This window comes from Bombina bombina, chromosome 5 (assembly GCF_027579735.1).
Source record: "Bombina bombina isolate aBomBom1 chromosome 5, aBomBom1.pri, whole genome shotgun sequence".
In the NCBI taxonomy this organism is placed as follows: domain Eukaryota; kingdom Metazoa; phylum Chordata; class Amphibia; order Anura; family Bombinatoridae; genus Bombina; species Bombina bombina.
Window position 1 is genome coordinate 869,390,567 of NC_069503.1, and position 21,074 is coordinate 869,411,640.

Genomic DNA, 21,074 nt, shown 5'->3' on the forward strand with positions numbered 1-21,074 from the left:
GTATAGGGACAGAGGAATAGGGATAGAGGAATAGGGATAGAGGGACAGGGACAGAGGGATAGGGATAGAGGGACAGGGACAGAGGAATAGGGACAGGGAAAGAGGTATAGGGACAGAGGAATAGGGATAGAGGAATAGGGCTAGAGGGATAGGAATAGAGGGATAGAGAGATAGATGGATATGGATAGATGGACCTCACCTCTGGGCAGGCTTATCGCCTAGTCTGTATATAAATCATTTCTTATGATTTTGCAAATCTAGATACACACTGAACTGTTATGTTTTAATATGCCTACAAAGTTTGTGTATATAGCTTTATTAATTTATTATATGTTGTACATGTTTCAATAATAAAAAAATATATATCTGTATATATCTATACCTATATATATATATATAAATAAATATTTGTTTAAAAAACATCAGATATATGTAGAAATATGTATTTATGAATAAATACAACATATTCTGTTATGTTAAAGTGAAAGTGAATCCTAGCGTTTTACAAAAGCTAGGATTTACTATTGAAACAAATAAAGGGAACTTTCATTCATGAAGTACAGGTGGCCCTCGTTTTACAACGGTTCAATTTACACCGTTTCAGAATAACAACCTTTTTTTGAAAAGCATTGAGAAGCAGTGCATTTATTAAAATAGCCAGTAGGTGGAGCTGTCCGCTTGTGTTGCAGCAAAGCCAAGCAAGCTGAAATTAATCAGTTTAACCAGACCTGAGCTATCAAGCAGATTTCAAAGGAACAAGATCTTCCTGTCTATAAATCAGTCCAGATTGGAATGCATAGAAAGAACTGTTTGCAGAAAAATGCAAGTGAAGTCTTGTGTGATTATTTTATTAGGTTTATAATGCTGTTTAGCAAATGTTTTTGTTCATTTAACTTAGTTTAATTATATATTCTGTGTTGTGTAATTATTTTATTAGGCTTATAATGCTGTTTAGCATTTCAAGTCTTCATTTCAAAGCTTTACAAATAATGTATTAGGTGTTATTTATGACAATTTTGAGAGGAGCCTGGAACCTATATCCCTCACTTCCCATTAACTTACATTATAAACTGGGTTTCAATTTACAACGGTTTCGATTTACAACCATTCCTTCTGGAACCTAACCCTGGCGTAAACTGAGGGCTACTTGTATAAGATACTTCATGTAGAAAGCTCCTTTATTTGATTCAATTGATCAACGTTTTTACCTTGTACAGCAGCCCATGGCAAAAAAAAAAGAAATTTGGCTAACAGGTGACGATTTCACCTCTTAGCCAATGGCCCTGCGGTAAATCTGGCATGGCGCCCATGGGAGCTGGATTTACCGCACAGCTATTGGTTAAGAGGTGAAAACGTCACCTCTTAGCCAAATTTTGTTTTTGCCGTGGGCTGCTGTACAAGGTAAAAACGGCGATCAATTGAATCAAATAAAGGAGCTTTCAACATGACGTATCTTATACTTCATGAATGAAAGTTCCCTTTATTTGTTTCAATAGTAAATCCTAGCGTTTGTAAAACGCTAGGATTTACTTTCACTTTAAGAACATTAGAATATGAAATACTCATATTTTCATGTCAGGTTAGCGCAATTGTGAAAATGCTATAGTGTTTCCGCGAGAGAGTGACTTCTATGGGGGGATGCGAAAATGTGATCGCGATTTTTGACTTTAAGGGAGATTTAGGTTACCGCTAGCGCAAAATAGGTTTTTTTGAGACTTGTTAGACGAACGCAACCCAACTAGAGCAAAATGCTTAACTCTAGCAGAGTTTTTGCGATTTCAGGGAAAAAATACAGCGCCACTTGTAATCTAGCCCTAAATCTCTTAGCCTACACACTACTAAACTGCAGCCTCACGAGTTATTCTACTTTCATTGACGTGCATCACCAGTATTCATTTGTGGCCAAAATACATTCCTTTAAAGCAGTCTAATGCTTCTTTGAAGAAAAACAGAAGTGATTCACATTTCTACCATCAATACTCAGTTGCTGGTGATTTCATCACTCAGAGCCAATGAATAAAATAACAAAAAGTAATATAAATTAACATTCTGTAATAAAATCATAAACTTCTTACTGTAACAATGAAATTGCAGATTTTGTTGATTTCATTGCATTTTCTACAATAATCTTATATTGTTTTAAATTACGAGTTTCATTATGGAGATTTTCTATAGAAGTAGTAGTCTGTTTCAACTCTGCAGATGTTTGGGATAACTGTATCTGAAAAGACAAAATAAAAAAAAAAAAGAATTGAAATCATTGTGTTTTGATCGAAATTGTTGTCATATACAGTATCATAGATAACATACGATTGTAGCCATGAAAATTCATTTTAATATTAAAAACAACATATACATACACACACACCATATACCTTTTAACCCTTTTCAAAATGTTTAATATTTATATGAATAATTTTTAGCAGATAGTGTATACATGAGTCTAACACATTATTTTAATGTATTTATGTTGTGTTTGGTGCACATTTCTTTTTAACTCTTACACTTTACACTAGGAGGCCAATTTACCAATGTCTGGCGGATATGATACGCTGTGGTGTATCATGTCCAACAGACATCGCTGAATTCCGATAGCATACGCTGTAGGCATTTACCATTGCACAAGCAGTTCTAGTGAAATGCTTGTGCAATGCCGCCCCCTGCAGATTCGCGGCCAATCGGCGGCTAGCAGGTGGTGTCAATCAACCCGATCGTATAGGATTGGGCGGATTGATGTCCGCAGCCTCAGAGGCAGCGGACCAGTTAAGGAGTAACGGTCTTAAGACTGCTGCTTCATAATTGCTGTTTCCGGCGAGCCTAAAGGCTTGCGCGGGAACAAAAGCATCAGGAGCCATTCGGTCCTTGATAAATCGGCCCCTATGTCTCCACCTTTGCAAACCTAATGCATGCTAAATTTTTTTGCACTCAAGCAAACAGGTTTACTTTCAACTTGTAATACGTGTGCAAGTTAGTGCTGGCACGATATTGCTTATCGCAACCCGTGCTATCTTTAGTGCACCACACGCAGTATATGGTAAAAAGTATGAACTTTTCTCACCCACAAGCATAAAAAAGCAGACAGATTAAAAAAGAAATGCTGTTTGTAAGCACCTATTTTCATGCTTACTCAAAAATAAACGCAATAGAATACACAACAACAAGTAATATCCAATTAGAACTGAAATACAGAACTCAAGCCCTGCTCAAAACCAAATTTGGGCTAAATTACAAGGGGCAGTCTAAAAGGTTTTTTTTGAGGCTCTTTGTCCACGTCGGATGTAGTGTGCATATTACAAGTTGTAAGTAAACACGTTTGCTTGAGTGCAAAAAAAATTAGCATGCGTTGGGTTTGCGCAGGTGGAGACATAGGGGCCAATTTATCAAGCTCTGGTTAACTGTTACGCACGACTAAAAAGTTGCACAAGAAATATCACAAATACATTTAATAGTACGGGTACACTCATAACAACACTATCTAATTAAAATTATTTTTAAAAAATTGCACTAAAAAGTTATAAGGGATCAAAGATATGAGGTCTCATAGGCAAAACGTCTGATGACATAAAAAAACGTATGGCTAACCATCGGAGTGTCATACTGCACTGTATAAGAAAAAGAGCGACCAACCAGTGGCCAGGCACTTTTTGGGGCAGGGACATTCAGTGAAGGACTTGCGCTTTATCCTTATCGACCACGTTCCCTCACTGAGGAGGGGGCGACAGGGAGAAAGCATTACTCCAGAAAGAAGCCCAATGGATTTATAAACTAGGGACAATCCACCCAATGGTTTGAATATGGGGGTTGACTCGCATTGCTCTCTCTAAAGTGTTTTGGACATCCATGCAATATAGGTGGAAATATACTAGTTTTCACCTAATTACTCTTTTAATATCTGTATAGTATCTCTTAGAACATATACACTATATACAGTACTGATGCTAGGACCTGAATACCCGATTTTGTACTCAAATGTTAAATTTTAGGGGTTGCTCCCTTTTGTCACTTTATGTATGTATTTACATTTTTTGTGTTTACTTGTAAAATCCTACAATTTATGGAGGATGTCTCACCGCTGTCCAGTAAGGTGGTATGGCACACACATACAGAGTATACATGTTTTAGATATCCGGGTTATTTATATATCATGCCCATTCTCAATTAGATTTGCATTATAAATTTGTGTTTGCGTTATATCCTTGTCCCACTACCTTTGTAACACATTGGCTTTGTGATAATAATTATTATCTGACTACCCCTATCACTCCGATAGTCCATATACATCACTAGCCCCAATAGAGACAGCAGGCACTATCTATGCCAGATAATCAGGTATATTCAGAGTTTTGCATTTTTTTAACACAGAAAAAATGGCAATTTCAGCGTAATGGCAGTAAGGAAGCTATTGCGAGTCGTGTTGGTATTACTATATCGCAAGCATTTTAGCCTGTAATGCAACGTCCATTCCGCACTCAAAAAAATGACGTTTTTGATTGGGATTTTCATAGCGCCGGTATCACAGGTTGTGCGGCCCAGCTAAAATGCTTGCATTACATTCTATACCGACACGATACATACTGCCATCTGAAAGCAGTAGTTTTGCGCCACAAAAATGTTTCTCAAAACTCATAACTAAAGTGTTACAAAGTACACTAACACCCATAAACCACCTATTAACCCCTAAACCTCCACCCTCCTGCATCGCAAACACTATGTTAAACCTATTAACCCCTAATCTGCCGCCCACCTACATCGCGACTATTAATTACATTTGTTAACCCCTAATCTGCCGCTCCCGACATCTCCGACACTAAAAAAATTATTAACCCCTATTCTGACTCTCCCTGAGATCACCGCCACTATAATACATTTATTAACCTCTATTTCGCCGCTCCCCGACATCGCTGACACTCTAATAAAGCTATTAACCCCTATTCCGTCGCTCCCCGACTTTGCCGACACTATAATAAAGTTATTAACCCCTAAACCTCCGGCCTCCCACATCTCTGCTACTAAATAAACCTATTAACCCCTAAACCACTGGCCCCCCACATCGCAAAACACTAAATTAAACTATTAACCCCTAAACCTAACACCCCCCTAACTTTAAATTAAAATTACAATAGAACTATATTTAAATAAATAAAAACTTACTTGTTAAATAAAAAATAAACCTAACATTAAACTATAAATTAAACTAACGTTAGTATTCTAATTAAATATAAAAATACTACCAATTAAAAATCTAAATTACAAATTTAAAAAAACCTAACAGTACGAGAAAAATTTAAAAAAATCTAAAATTACAAACAATAATAAACACTAAATTACGAAAAATAAAAAACACTAAGCTTTATAATAAACGAAATTATAAAAAATAAAAACAATTACACCTAATCTAATAGCCCTATAAAAATAAAAACACCCCCTAACCTACAATAAACTACCAATAGCCCTTAAAAGGGTCTTTTGTAGGGCATTGCCCTAAGATAAACAGCTCTTTTACCTGTAAAAAAATACAAGTCCCCCCAACAATAAAACCCACCACCCAACCAACCCCCCAAATTAAAAAAACTTAACTCTAAAAAAAACCTAAGCTACCATTGCCCCTAAAGGGGCATTTGTATGGACATTGCTCTTAAAGGGCATTTAGCTCTTTTTCAAAAGCCCAAACCCTAATCTGGAAAAAAAACAAACACCCTAAAAAATAAAAAATATACCTAACACTAACCCCAGAATATCTATTCACGGTTGCTGAAGTCCGGTCATCCAGGCGGCGAGAAGTATTTGACCAGACGGCAACATCTTCATCCATCGCGGGGGCGTCTTCTATCTTCATCCCGGAAGCGCGGAGCGGCGAAGACATCCAGCACAGAGCGTGCTTTTCATACGGTCCCCGCCGTACACTGAAGCTTAAATGCAAGGTAGCCATTTCAAAATGGTGTACCTTGCATTCCTATTGACTGATTTAATTTTTCAAATTCAAATCAGCCAATAGGATGAGAGCTTCTAAAATCCTATTGCCTGTTCAAAACAGCCAATAGAATGAGAGATACTGAAATCCTTTTGGCTGTTCCAATCGGAGGCCGGAGGTTTAGGAGTTAGTAGGTTTATTTAGTTGCGGAGATGTGGGAGGCCGGAGGCTTATGGGTTTATAACTTTATTATAGTGTCGGCGATGTTGGGGAGCAGCAGAATAGGGGTTTATAACTTTATTATAATGAAGTTATGTCGGGGAGCGGCGGAATAGGGGTTAATAACATTATTATAATGGAGTTATGTCGGGGAACGGCGGTATAGGGGTTAATAACCCCACGCACGCAAAAAGCCGAAGTCTAGTCAAGGTAAAGCATGAGTGGGAGCAATAAATAGCGCTCCACTCATAATCTAGCCCTATATGGGTAAATCAATGCTTGAAATACGGTCAAATAACTATTCAAAATCACGCAAAGCAGCATTAATAACAGGAGTATTTCACAAATACCACATTTCTCTAGATGCTAAGACAGACACAAGAAACAATCACCTAGATTATGAATTTTGCGTTAGAGGCTGTGTGGTGCTAACGAGCAGTTTAAGTTCACCGCTCACTTGCAGACAGCGCTGGTATTACGGGTTTTTACAAACCCGGCGTTAACCGCAAAAAAGTGAGCGAAGAGCAAAATTTAGCTCCACATCTCACCTCAATACCAGCGCTGCTTACGTTAGCGGTGAGCTGCTAAAACGTGCTTTTGCATGATTTCCCCATAGGAATCAATGGGGGAGAGCCGGCTGAAAAAAAACCTAACACCTGCAAAAAGCAGCCCCATTGATTCCTATGGGGAAATACAAGTTATGTCTACACCTAACACCCTAACATGAATCCCGAGTCTAAACACCCCTAATCTTACACTTATTAACCCCTAATCTGCCACCCCCGACATCGCTGACACCTACATTATATTATTAACCCCTAAACTGCAGCTCCGGACACCGCCGCAACCTACATTACACTTATGAACCCCTAATCTGCTGCCCCCAACATCGCCGAACCCTACATTATATTTATTAACCCCTAATCTGCCACCCTCAATGTCACCGCAACCTAACTACATTTATTAACCCCTAATCTGCCGCCCACAACGTCGCCACCACTATAATAAAGTTATTAACCCCTAAACCTAAGTCTAACCCTAACCCTAACCCCCCCTAATTAAATATAATTTAAATAAATCTAAATAAAATTACCACAATTACCTAAATTATTCCTATTTAAAACTAAATACTTACCTATAAAAACAGAATTTATGCTTACCTGATAAATTACTTTCTCCAACGGTGTGTCCGGTCCACAGCGTCATCCTTACTTGTGGGAATATCTCTTCCCCAACAGGAAATGGCAAAGAGTCCCAGCAAAGCTGTCCATATAGTCCCTCCTAGGCTCCGCCCACCCCAGTCATTCGACCGACGGACAGGAGGAAAAAAACAGGAGAAACTATAGGGTGCCGTGGTGACTGTAGTTAGAGAAAATAATTCATCAAACCTGATTAAAAAACCAGGGCGGGCCGTGGACCGGACACACCGTTGGAGAAAGTAATTTATCAGGTAAGCATAAATTCTGTTTTCTCCAACATTGGTGTGTCCGGTCCACGGCGTCATCCTTACTTGTGGGAACCAATACCAAAGCTTTAGGACACAGATGAAGGGAGGGAGCAAATCAGGTTACCTAAACAGAAAGCACCACGGCTTGCAAAACCTTTCTCCCAAAAATAGCCTCTGAAGAAGCAAAAGTATCAAATTTGTAAAATTTGGCAAAAGTGTGCAGTGAAGACCAAGTCGCTGCCTTACATATCTGATCAACAGAAGCCTCGTTCTTGAAGGCCCATGTGGAAGCCACAGCCCTAGTGTAGTGAGCTGTGATTCTTACTGGAAGTTGCTGTCCGGCAGTCTCGTAAGCCAATCGGATGATGCTTTTAAGCCAAAAAGAAAGAGAGGTAGAAGTCGCTTTTTGACCTCTCCTTTTAACAGAATAGACGACAAATAGAGAAGAAGTTTGTCTGAACTCTTTTGTAGCTTCTAAATAGAATTTTAGAGCACGGACTACGTCTAAATTGTGTAACAAACATTCCTTCTTTGAAACTGGATTCGAACACAAAGAAGGAACAACTATCTCCTGGTTAATATTTTTGTTAGAAACAACCTTGGAAGAAAACCAGGCTTAGTACGCAAAACAACCTTATCTGCATGGAACACCAGATATGGCGGAGAACACTGCAGAGCAGATAACTCAGAAACTCTTCTAGCAGAAGAAATAGCAACCAAAAACAAAACTTTCCAAGATAACAACTTAATATCTATGGAATGTAGAGGTTCAAACGGAACCCCTTGAAGAACTGAAAGAACTAGATTTAAACTCCAGGGAGGAGTCAAAGGTCTGTAAACAGGCTTGATCCTAACCAGAGCCTGAACAAATGCTTGAACATCTGGCACAGCTGCCAGATAAAGACAGATAAAGCAGAAATCTGTCCCTTTAGAGAACTCGCTGATAATCCTTTATCCAAACCCTCTTGTAGAAAGGAAAGGATCTTAGGGATTTTGATCTTATTCCATAAGAATCCCTTGGATTCACACCAGCAGATATATCTTTTCCATATTTTATGGTAAATTTTTCTAGTTACCGGTTTTCTGGCTTGAACTAGAGTATCTATCACAGAATCTGAAAACCCACGCTTTGATAGAATCAAGCGTTCAATTTCCAAGCCGTCAGCTGGAGGGAGACCAGATTTGGATGTTCGAATGGACCCTGTACAAGAAGATCCTGTCTCAAAGGTAGCTTCCATGGTGGCACCGATGACATATTCACCAGGTCTGTATACCAAGTCCTGCGTGGCCACGCAGGAGCTATCAAGATCACCGAGGCCCTCTCCTGCTTGATCCTGGCTACCAGCCTGAGAATGAGAGGAAACGGTGGAAACACATAGGCTAGGTTGAAGGTCCAAGGCGCTACACTAGTGCATCCATTAGAGCCGCCTTGGGATCCCTGGATCTGGACCCGTAGCAAGGAACCTTGAAGTTCTGACGAGACGCCATCAGATCCATATCTGGAATGCCCCATAATTGAGTCAACTGGGCAAAGATCCCCGGGTGGAGTTCCCACTCCCCAGGATGGAATGTCTGACGACTCAGATAATCCGCCTCCCAGTTTTCCACACCTGGGATGTGGATCGCAGATAGGTGGCAGGAGTGATCCTCTGCCCATTTTAATATTTTGGTCACTTCTTTCATCGCCAGGGAACTCCTTGTTCCCCCCTGATGATTGATATAAGCAGAAGTCAAATCCTCAAAGCAAAGTGTGGAAAACAGCACCAACAGATATGTGGCTTGTGGGGCACGGAACCCAGGATCTGCCTTATCCTGCAAGTAAAGACCCCATATGAAGAAATAAAGGTTTTTTAACTATTGGTGGCTGGAACAAATCTTTTTTTGCTACTTGGATTGATATAAGCAACCATCGTCATGTTGTCTGATTGGAATCTTATGAATCTGGCCTTTGCTAGTTGAGGCCAAGCCCTGAGAGCATTGAATATCGCTCTCAGTTCCAGAATGTTTATCGGGAGAAGAGACTCTTCCCGAGACCATAGTCCCTGAGCTTTCAGGGATTTCCAGACCGCGCCCCAGCCCACTAGACTGGCGTCGGTCGTGACAATGACCCACTCTGGTCTGCGGAAGCTCATTCCCTGGGACAGGTGGTCCAGGGTTAGCCACCAACGGAGTGAGTCTCTGGTCTTCTGATCTACTTGAATCACTGGAGACAAGTCTGTATAGTCCCCATTCCACTGTTTCAGCATGCACAGTTGTAATGGTCTTAGATGAATTCACGCAAAAGGAACTATGTCCATTGCTGCAACCATCAATCCTACTACTTCCATGCACTGAGCTACGGAAGGACGAGGAATAGAATGAAGAACTTGACAAGCGTTTAGAAGTTTTGACTTTCTGACTTCTGTCAGGAAAATCCTAATTTCTAAGGAATCTATTATTGTTCCCAAGAAGGGAACTCTTGTCGACGGAGACAGGGAACTTTTTTCTATGTTCACCTTCCATCCGTGAGATCTGAGAAAGGCCAGAATGATGTCTGTGTGAGCCTTTGCCTTTGAAAGAGACGACGCTTGTATTAGAATGTCGTCCAAGTACGGTACTACTGCAATACCCCTTGGTCTTAGAACCGCTAGAAGGGATCCGAGTACCTTTGTGAAAATCCTTGGAGCAGTGGCTAACCCGAATGGGAGGGCCACAAACTGGTAATGTTTGTCCAGAAAGGCGAACCTTAGGAACTGATGATGTTCTTTGTGGATAGGAATATGTAGATACGCATCCTTTAGATCCACGGTAGTCATAAATTGACCTTCCTGGATTGTGGGTAGAATCGTTCGAATGGTTTCCATCTTGAACGATGGTACTCTGAGAAATTTGTTTAGGATCTTTAAATCCAGAATTGGTCTGAAAGTTCCCTCTTTTTTGGGAACTACAAACAGATTTGAGTAAAATCCCATTCCTTGTTCCGCCGTTGGAACTGGGTGTATCACTCCCATCTTTAACAGGTCTTCTACACAATGTAAGAATGCCTGTCTCTTTATTTGGTTTGAGAATAAGTGAGACATGTGGAACCTTCCCCTTGGGGGTAGTTCCTTGAATTCCAGAAGATAACCCTGAGAAACTATTGCTAGTGTCCAGGGATCCTGAACATCTCTTGCCCAAGCCTGAGCAAAGAGAGAGAGTCTGCCCCCTACTAGATCCGGTCCCGGATCGGGGGCTACTCCTTCATGCTGTTTTGTTAGCAGCAGCAGGCTTCTTGGCCTGCTTACACTTGTTCCAGTCTTGCGCCGGTTTCCAGGCTGGTTTGGTTTGAGAGGCATTACCCTCTTGTTTAGAGGATGCAGAGTTAGAGGCCGGTCCGTTCCTGAAATTGCGAAAGGAACGAAAATTAGACTTATTCTTGGCTTTTAAAGGCCTATCTTGTGGGAGGGCATGGCCCTTTCCCCCAGTGATGTCTGAAATAATCTCTTTCAATTCTGGCCCAAAGAGAGTCTTACCCTTGAAGGGGATATTAAGCAATTTTGTCTTGGAAGATACATCCGCTGACCAAGACTTTAGCCAAAGCGCTCTGCGCGCCACAATTGCAAACCCTGAATTTTTCGCCGCTAATCTAGCTAGTTGCAAAGTGGCATCTAAAATAAAAGAATTAGCCAACTTGAGTGCGTGAACTCTGTCCATAACCTCCTCATACGGAGTCTCTCTACTGAGCGACTTTTCTAGTTCCTCGAACCAGAACCACGCTGCTGTAGTGACAAGAACAATGCACGAAATGGGTTGCAGGAGGTAACCTTGCTGTACAAAAATCTTTTTAAGCAAACCCTCCAATTTTTTATCCATAGGATCTTTGAAAGCACAATTATCCTCGATAGGAATAGTAGTGCGCTTGTTTAAAGTAGAAACTGCCCCCTCGACCTTAGGGACTGTCTGCCATAAGTCCTTTCTGGGGTCGACCATAGGAAATAATTTCTTAAATATAGGAGGGGGGACAAAAGGTATGCCGGGCTTCTCCCACTCCTTATTCACTATATCCGTCACCCGCTTGGGTATAGGAAAAGCATCAGGGTGCACCGGAACCTCTAGGAACTTGTCCATCTTGCATAATTTTCTGGAATGACCAGGTTGTCACAATCATCCAGAGTAGATAACACCTCCTTAAGCAGTGCGTGGAGATGCTCTAATTTAAATTTAAATGTCACAACATCAGGTTCTGCTTGTTGAGAAATTTTACCTGAATCTGAAATTTCCCCATCCGACAAAACCTCCCTCATGACCCCTTCAGATTGGTGTGAGGGTATGACAGAGCAATTATCATCAGCGCCCTCCTATCTCTACAGTGTTTAAAACAGAGCAATCACGCTTTCTCTGATATGCAGGCATTTTGGATAAAATATTTGCTATGGAGTTATCCATTACTGCCGTTAATTGTTGCATAGTAATAAGCATTGGCGCGCTAGAGGTACTAGGGGCCTCCTGCGTGGGCAAAACTGGCGTAGACACAGAAGGAGATGATGTAGAACTATGTCTACTTCCTTCATCTGATGAATCATCTTGGGCAACTTTACTATCTGTGGCAATACTGTCCTTACTTTGTTTGGACGCTATGGCACAATTATCACACAATTTTGAAGGGGGACACACATTGATCTTCAAACATATAGAACATAGCTTATCTGAAGGTGCAGACACGTTAAACAGGCTTAAACTTGTCAAAAAAGTACAAAAAACTTTTTAAAACAAAACCGTTACTGTCTCTTTAAATTTTAAACAGTGCACACTTTATTACTGAATATGTGAAAAAGTATGAAGGAATTGTTCAAAATTTACCAAATTTTCACCACAGTGTCTTAAAGCATTCAAAGTATTGCACACCAATTTTCAGAGCTTTAACCCTTAAAATAAAGAAACCGGAGCCAGTTACAGTTTTAACCCCTCTACAGTCCCAGCTACAGCCTTTGCTGCGACTTTACCAAACCCAGGGGGGAATATGATACCAGATGAAGCCTTCTAGGAACTTTTCCAACTACTTTGAGATCCTCACACATGCATCTGCATGTCTTGCTCTCAAAAGTAACTGCGCATTAATGGCGCGAAAATGAGGCTCAGCCTACAACTGGGAAGGCCCTTCCTGACTGGAAAGGTGTCTAACACAGTGCCTGACGTTAAAAAACGTTCCCCAAGCTTATAAGTGTGAATTACAAGCATAAACATGTATAAAATGCCCAAATAAAGCAATCGATTTTGCCCATAAAAGTGTCTACCAGTTTTATAGCCCATATTAAGCCCTTTATTCTGTTTGAGACTAAGAAAATGGCTTACCGGTCCCCATGAGGGGAAATGACAGCCTTCCAGCATTACACAGTCTTGTTAGAAATATGGCTAGTCATACCTTAAGCAGAAAAGTCTGCTAACTGTTTCCCCCAACTGAAGTTACTTCATCTCAACAGTCCTATGTGGAAACAGCAAACGATTTTAGTTACTGTCTGCTAAAATCATCTTCCTCTCACAAACAGAACTCTTCATCTTTTTCTGTTTCAGAGTAAATAGTACATACCAGCACTATTTTAAAATAACAAACTCTTGATAGTAGAATTAAAAAACTACAACTAAATACCACATACTCTTAACCATCTCCGTGGAGATGTTGCCTGTGCAACGGCAAAGAGAATGACTGGGGTGGGCGGAGCCTAGGAGGGACTATATGGACAGCTTTGCTGGGACTCTTTGCCATTTCCTGTTGGGGAAGAGATATTCCCACAAGTAAGGATGACGCCGTGGACCGTACACACCAATGTTGGAGAAATAAACCCTAAGATAGCTACAATATAACTAATAGTTACATTGTATCTAGCTTAGGGTTTATTTTTATTTTACAGGCAACTTTGTATTTATTTTAACTAGGTACAATAGTTATTAAATAGTTATTAACTATTTACTAACTACCTAGTTAAAATATAGACAAATTTACCTGTAAAATAAAACCTAACCTAAGTTACAATTACACCTAACAGTACACTATAATTAAATTAATTACCTAAACTAAATACAATTAATTACAATTTAAAAAAAAAAATCTAAAGTACGAAAAAAACCAAACACTAAATTACAGAAAATAATAAAATAATTACAAGATATTTAAACTAATTACACCTACTCTAATCCCCCTAACAAAATAAAAAAAGCCCCCCAAAATAAAAAAAGCCCTACCCTACACTAAATTACAAATAGTCCTTAAAAGGGCCTTTTGCGGGGCATTGCCCCAAAGTAATCAGTTCTTTTACCTGTAAAAAAAAAAAGTACAAATACCCCCCCAACATTAAAACCCACCGACCACACAACCAACCCTACTCTAAAACCCACCCAATCCCCCCTTAAAAAAAACTAACACCCACCCCTTGAAGATCACCCTAACGTGAGACGTCTTCACCCAACCCTAAGCTAGCTACAATGTAACTATTAGTTATATTGTTGCTTTCTTAGGGTTTATTTTATAGGTAAGTATTTAGTTTTAAATAGGAATAATTTAGTTAATTGTAGTAGTTTTATTTAGATTTATTTAAATTATATTTAAGTTAGGGGGTGTTAGGGTTAGACTTAGGTTTAGGGGTTAATAAATTTATTATAGTGGCGGCGACGTTGGGGGCGGCAGATTAGGGGTTAATAATATTTAAATAGTGTTTGCGATGCAGGAGTGCGGCGGTTTAGGGGTTAATATATTTATTATAGTAGCGATGTCCGGTTCTGCAGATTAGGGGTTAAAATTTTTATTTTAGTGTTTGCGATGTGGGGGGCCTCGGTTTAGGGGTTAATAGGTAGTTTATGGGTGTTAGTGTACTTTTTAGCACTTTAGTTAAGAGTTTTATGCTACAGCGTTGTAGTGTAAAACTCTTAACTACTGACTTTAAAATGCGGTACCAGGCTTGACAGGAGAGGGTCTACCGCTCACTCTTTGTCAGACTCGTAATACCGGCGCTATGCAAGTCCCATTGAAAATATAGGATACGCAATTGACGTAAGTGGATTTGCGGTATTTCCGAGTCTGGCCAAAAAAGTGAGCGGTACACCTGTACCTGCAAGACTCGTAATACCAGCGGGCGTTAAAAAGCAGCGTTGGGACCTCTCAACGATACTTTTGAACCCTAACGCAAGACTCGTAATCTAGCCGAATATGTGCCAGCATTTTTCATGCTTCCCCTATCCATTTTATGTAATATGGTTATTAAAGATTTCCATGACAATGGCATATAGTAAAAATTATCATACGTATGTGTTTTATGACACAAATTCTTTGGGGTAGATTTACCAAGCAGCGAATGCTGCAATCTACTCCCGATGTTTCCGGCTTGCCGGAAACGTAAGTTAAGAAGCAGCGGTCATAAGACCTTTGCTCTTTAACTCGTCCGCCACCTTTTAGGTACGATCGGGATGATTGACGCCAAGAAATGCTTGTGCAATGTTAAATGCCGACAGCTTATGCTATCGGCATTTAGCGATGCTGGGTGGACATTATTCGCTACAATAAATCATGTCCGCCCGGCATTTGATAAATCAGCCATTTTGTCTGAGCACCTTGCAACAACAGTTACACATAATCATTGCATAAAAGGGAGCAATGCCACTTTTTTTTTAATATACAACAAATTTGATTAAATTACAAAATATAAACTTTCAGTGGTTTACAAGCAAGGATACAAACATTTATATGATGTTAATACCAATATACAAGAATTAACTTGTTTTTTGCATGCAGCAATGAGTTTCCTATTACAGTGTAATACATCTCATTCACATGAACTTTAAACTCTGCTGCCATATAGTGCCCTAGACAAGTGCACACTCCTAAGCCCACCTCAGTATTCCGTCATAGAACAGAGATACATTTAAAAAATTATAAAAAGAGAAATATGTAAAAAAAGACAATAGAAGTAAAACAGGAACGTTTTTGAAACTTATACGCTCTACCTGTATCATGACATTTCAATTTTGACTTCCATCTGTATTTGGGCTTGATGATCTAGAGCTCTCTACTCAGGTGAGATGATATAAAATGATCGTCCAGCACTTTAAAGGGACATGAAACCCAAAATTTTTCTTCCATGATTCAGATAGAGAATATGATTTTAAACAACTGACTTCTATTATTTAATTTGCTTCCTTCTCTTGTTATCCTTTGCTGAAAGGTTTATCTAGGCAAGCTCAGGATTAGCAGAGAACCTAGGTTCTAGCTGTTGATTGGTGGCTGCATATATATACTGATTGTCATTGGCTCACCTATGTGTTCAGTTAGAAACCATTAGTGCATTGCTGCTCCTTCAACAAATGATACCAAGAGAACGCAACTGATTAGATAATATAAGTCAATTAGAAAGTTGTTTAAAATCGTATTTTCTATCTGAATCATGAATTCAATTTTTTGGGTTTCATGTCCCTTTAAGATCTATCACAAATTCTAAAAAGCCAGTGTATTTAGGATTGTGATTTTACCATTTCTGTTTAAAGTTGCACTTTGTATTTGTTTTATGTAAAAGAAAACTGACAGCTTCAGAAAGTGGGACAGGTAATTCCAAGAGTCTGTTGAAATCTCTGTCACAATTTCCATATGCTCTACGCATTGTACACAGATGTATGCAGGTGACGTTTGCTCAAAATTGTAAAAAAAAAAAAAAAAAGAGCAGTGAAAACAGTTTAGTTTCATTTGTATTTGCTGCAAACTGAGAATTTATATCAGTGTCAGGTGCTCACCTGTTAAAGGGATATGAAACCCCAATGTTTTCTTTCATGATTCAGATAGAACAAACAATTTTAAACAACTCTCCAATTTACTTCTATTATCTAATTTGCTCATTATTTTGGTAGCCATTGTTGAAAAGCAATCCTATATAGGCTCAGGAGCAGCAATGCATTACTGGGAGCTAGCTGCTGATTAGTGATTACACATGTATGCCTCTTGTCATTGGCTCCCCCAATGTGTTTAGCTAGCTCCCAGAAGTGCTTTGCTGCTACTTCAACAAAGGAAACCAAGATAATGAAGCAACTTTGATAATAAAAGTTAATAGGAAAGTTGTTTCTAATTGTATACTCTATCTGAATCATGATTAACAAAATTGGGTAGCGTGTCCATTTAACCTAAATATCTGTGAAATTCTGTAACCCAGAGAGCTTCATTACTTTTTATGGAAACAATGCTCAAATACTTTGCAGCTTGGACAGTAATTATTGTGCAGAATTCACAGGGGTTGAACTCACTGAATTCTATAAAAAAAGGGCAGAACATGGACATCCCAGAGAGATGAGAGTTACCTTCACTAGAAAGTAATGCAGTTCTCTAGGATAAAGACTCTCAAAGGGGAGAGGCAAGTTAACAGGTGAGTACCTGAAACTGATATACATTTTTAGTTTGCAGCAAATAAAAATTCAACTGAAATGTTTTCATAAAATTTTAACTTGCTTTTCCGTATATTGTGAATTTTGAACAAACTTCACCTGCATACAGCAGCTAAGATAAATCAGCGAGACTGGTGTAAAATTCTTACAGCATATCATGAGAGTTGTGAGAAAGATACAGGACATACCCTGGGAATTTCGTTCTTCAGTCCAGGGAACTCTCCTGTCCCTTCCACTTTCTGAAACGGTTTCATTTTACATAAAACAAATGCTAAGTAAGTGCAATGTAATTTGTAAAAGATACACAGAAATATATAAAGTGTAGTGTCCCAAGGGTAATTGTGTGTGTGTGTGCTGATTCTGTGTCACCCTGAGATACTGGGTGGGTTGCTGTAAATGTCTCTCCAGTGTATCACACACAGACAGGATGTTATGTTGGACAAGGTTGAGTCTATTACTCACTCACTACAGGCAGAATGATAACACAAGGTATACATGTAGTCCTTCAGGCAGACTTCTCTAGGAGACCTCTGAAGTAACAGGTTCCTGTCCTTAAAGGGACAATCAACACCAGAATTTGTGTTGTTTAAAAAGAAAGATAATCCCTTTATTACCCATTCACCAGTTTTGCATAACCAACACTGTTATAGAAATACACTTTTTACCTCTGTGATTACCTTGTATCTAAGCCTCTGCAAACTGCCCCCTTATTTCAGTTCTTTTGACCGACATGCATTTTAGCCAATCAGTGCTCACTCCAGGGTAACTTCACGTGCATGAGCTTAATGTTATCTATATGAAACACATGAACTAATGCCTTCTAGTGGTCAAAATGCATTCAGATTAGAGGCAGTCTTCAAGGTCTAAGAAATTAGCATATGAACCTCCTAGAATTAGCTTTCAACTAAGAATACAAAGAGAACAAAGCAAAATTGGTGATAAAAGTAAATTGGAAAGTTGTTTAAAATTACATTCCCTATTTAAATCATGAAAGTTTTCTTTGAACTTGACTGTCCCTTTATTGTTTCCAGGATCAGTTTCATGGCAAACAGTCTGACTGCTCTAAGCTTATCACATATCTTCTCCGGCTGGCTGCATGCTTAGCAATCTGCACTCTACTAACTTAGTCTGCTAGCCAGGCTAGACTGTTGCAGGCAGATAGTTTCCATCCCCAATCTAGGGCGCGATCCGATATACGGCGTAGTTTTCGGCGCAAGCGAGGTAACCCGCTCCACCCGTAGTTTCACCTCGCACATCGGGTATTACATATATGGCGCCGGCAGTTGCTAAAGTGCCGTAAATCGGATAAACCTAACACTACACTATCAATAAATAAATTAAATTAATTAATTACAATTAGCTAAAATTAAATACAATTAAATTAAATAAACTATAGTACAGAAAATAAAAAAAAATTACAAGAAGTTTAAACTAATTACACCTAATCTAAGCCCCTTAATAAAATAAAAAAGCCCCCCAAAATAATAAAATGCCCTATCCTATACTAAATTACAAATAGCCCTTAAAAGGGCCTTTTGCGGGGCATTGCCCCAAAGTAATCAGCTCTTTTACCTGTAAAAAAAAAAGACAATACCCCCCCAACATTACAACCCACCACCCACTCCCAACCTTACTCTAAAACCCACCCAATCCCCCCTTAATAAAACCTAACACTACCCCATTGAAGATCCCCCTACCTTGAGCCGTCTTCACCCAGCCGGGCACAAGTGGCCATCTGATCCAGGCAGAAGTCTTCATCCGATGGGGCAGAAGAGGACATCCGGGCCGGCAGAAGGCTTCATCCTATCCGGGCAGAAGAGGACATCTGGACCGGTAGAAGGCTTCATCCAAGCGGCATCTTCTATCTTCTTCCATTCGACGAGGAGCGGCTCCATCTTGAAGACATCCGGCGCGGAGCATCCTTCCAGCACGACGGACTAACGACGAATGACGGTTCCTTTACGGGACGTCATCCAAGATGGCGCCCCTCGAATTCCGATTGGCTGATAGGATTCTATCAGCCAATCGGAATTAAGGTAGGAAAAATCTGATCAGCCAATAGAATTGACCTCGCATTACTTTGGGGATTACTTTGGGGCAATGCCCCGCAAAAGGCCCTTTTAAGGGCTATTTGTAATTTAGTATAGGGTAGGGCATTTTATTATTTTGGGGGGCTTTTTTATTTTATTAGGGGGCTTAGATTAGGTGTAATTAGTTTAAATTTCTTGAAATTTTTTTTTATTTTCTGTAATTTTTATTTTATTATTTTTTTTGTACTATAGTTTATTTAATTTAATTGTATTTTATTTTATCTAATTGTAATTAATTAATTTTATTTATTTATTTATTGATAGTGTATTGTTAGGTGTATTTGTAACTTAGGTTAGGGTTTATTTTACAGGTAAATTTGTAATTATTTTAACTAGGTAGCTATTAAATAGTTATTAACTATTTAATAGCTATTGTACCTAGTTAAAATAAATACAAAGTTGCCTGTAAAATAAAAATAAATCCTAAAATAGCTACAATGTAATTAATAATTATATTGTAGCTATCTTAGGGTTTATTTTATAGGTAAGTATTTAGTTTTAAATAGGAATACTTGAGTTAATAATAGTAATATTATTTAGATTTATTTAAATAATAATTAAGTTAAGGGGGTGTTAGGGTTAGACTTAGGTTTAGGGGTTAATAACTTTATTATAGTGGCGGCGACGTTGGCGGTGGCAGATTAGGAGTTAATAGATTTAATAGGCTATGTTTGCTATGGCGGTTTAGGGGTTAATATACTTTATTAGGTATTGCGGTGGGGGATTGCGGTTGACAGGTAGATAGACATTGTGCATGAGTTAGGTGTTAGGTTTTTTTTTGCAGGCATTTTAGGGAGTTACGGTGCTCCCATACTCAGCGCAAGGCCTGCTACGGCTGCATTTTATGGCGAGGTGAAAATGGAGTAAGATTTCTCCATTTTCGCCATGTAAGGCCTTGCACTGGATATTGGATACCGACTTACGACGCAGTCCCATGTTAGCCTATGGGAGTAAAAATTGCGGGCGACGGGTGAAATATATGGGCGTAACTTTTATGCTACGCCGTATATGTGATACCAAAACAGCGCAAAAAACGGCATCGCCAGCTTTTGCAGGTGACGCTGCATATCGAATCGGGCCCCTAGGAAGCAAAGGAAGACTGTGCCTGAACACCAAAGTATGATTCTAATTTGTTAAAGTAACACAAACTTCCAAAACATAATCAGAAACTCACTGCTGTATCTAAATGCATTAAAATACAAAACAGAAAGTACAACACTTAAATGTAATAAAAATTAAACTTCATAATCTGAAGTGTAAACTAATATCAAATACAAAGCACAATGTTTAACAAAACTCTCAAATCACGCAGTGCTATAATACACTGGCCTTGTCTCTCCTTCACATAGAGGAATGCAAATAATGCCCCTTAGAGAAGTATAGCAACATTTTCCTGTCTAGAACCTAGTGAGAGATCATGCAGTGATGGAGGGTGAGTTTAGATCAACTCATCTTAGCGTAAAGCTTTATGAGAGACATCTCTCATCTCTCTGGGACTTCTAGGTTCTGCACTTTTTCTTAGAGAATTCAGAGATGTCAGCCCCTGTGAAGACAGCATTATAATTTCTCTCCAAGCTGGGGAATCTTTGATCAGCAGGGCCTTAAAGAGACATTAACCACGTTTTATTTTCTTTGTCTACAAAAGTATTTTGAATATATGTTTTACTTTTTTTTAATAGAAGAGACTGTTTTAATTAAAAGTACTTCTGGTTTTTATTCTGAGTATGTATCTGTCCACCATACTGAGTTGTCCTTATCAGGCAGTGAACAATCTGTAGCCAGCATTGAATTGTGAACAAATATTTCCAGTTTATGTTATATATAACAATCTTTTTTATGCAAAATGATTACACATTTTATGGTTAATCATTAAATGCAAGATAGAAAATGTTTGCATTTAAAGATTAGCCATAAAATGTGTCATTTTCACATTTCTCAGGAAATAAATTAATTTAATCAGAAAGACCAGCCACACTGGACCAGCAAAATCAATTGTCTAATACAGTGAATGTAAAGGGACATTCAACTCTTT

General features: G+C 39.0%; 1 protein-coding gene across 1 annotated transcript in view; it reads right to left on the bottom strand.

The window, feature by feature from the left end:
* CCDC178 (coiled-coil domain containing 178) overlaps positions 1-21,074 on the bottom strand; it is an 835,363-nt gene that overhangs the window by 532,441 nt on the left and 281,848 nt on the right. Inside the window, 2 exon segments of the mRNA XM_053715876.1 lie at positions 2,076-2,194; positions 9,600-9,619. Coding sequence (XP_053571851.1) covers positions 2,076-2,194; positions 9,600-9,619 — 139 coding nt within the window.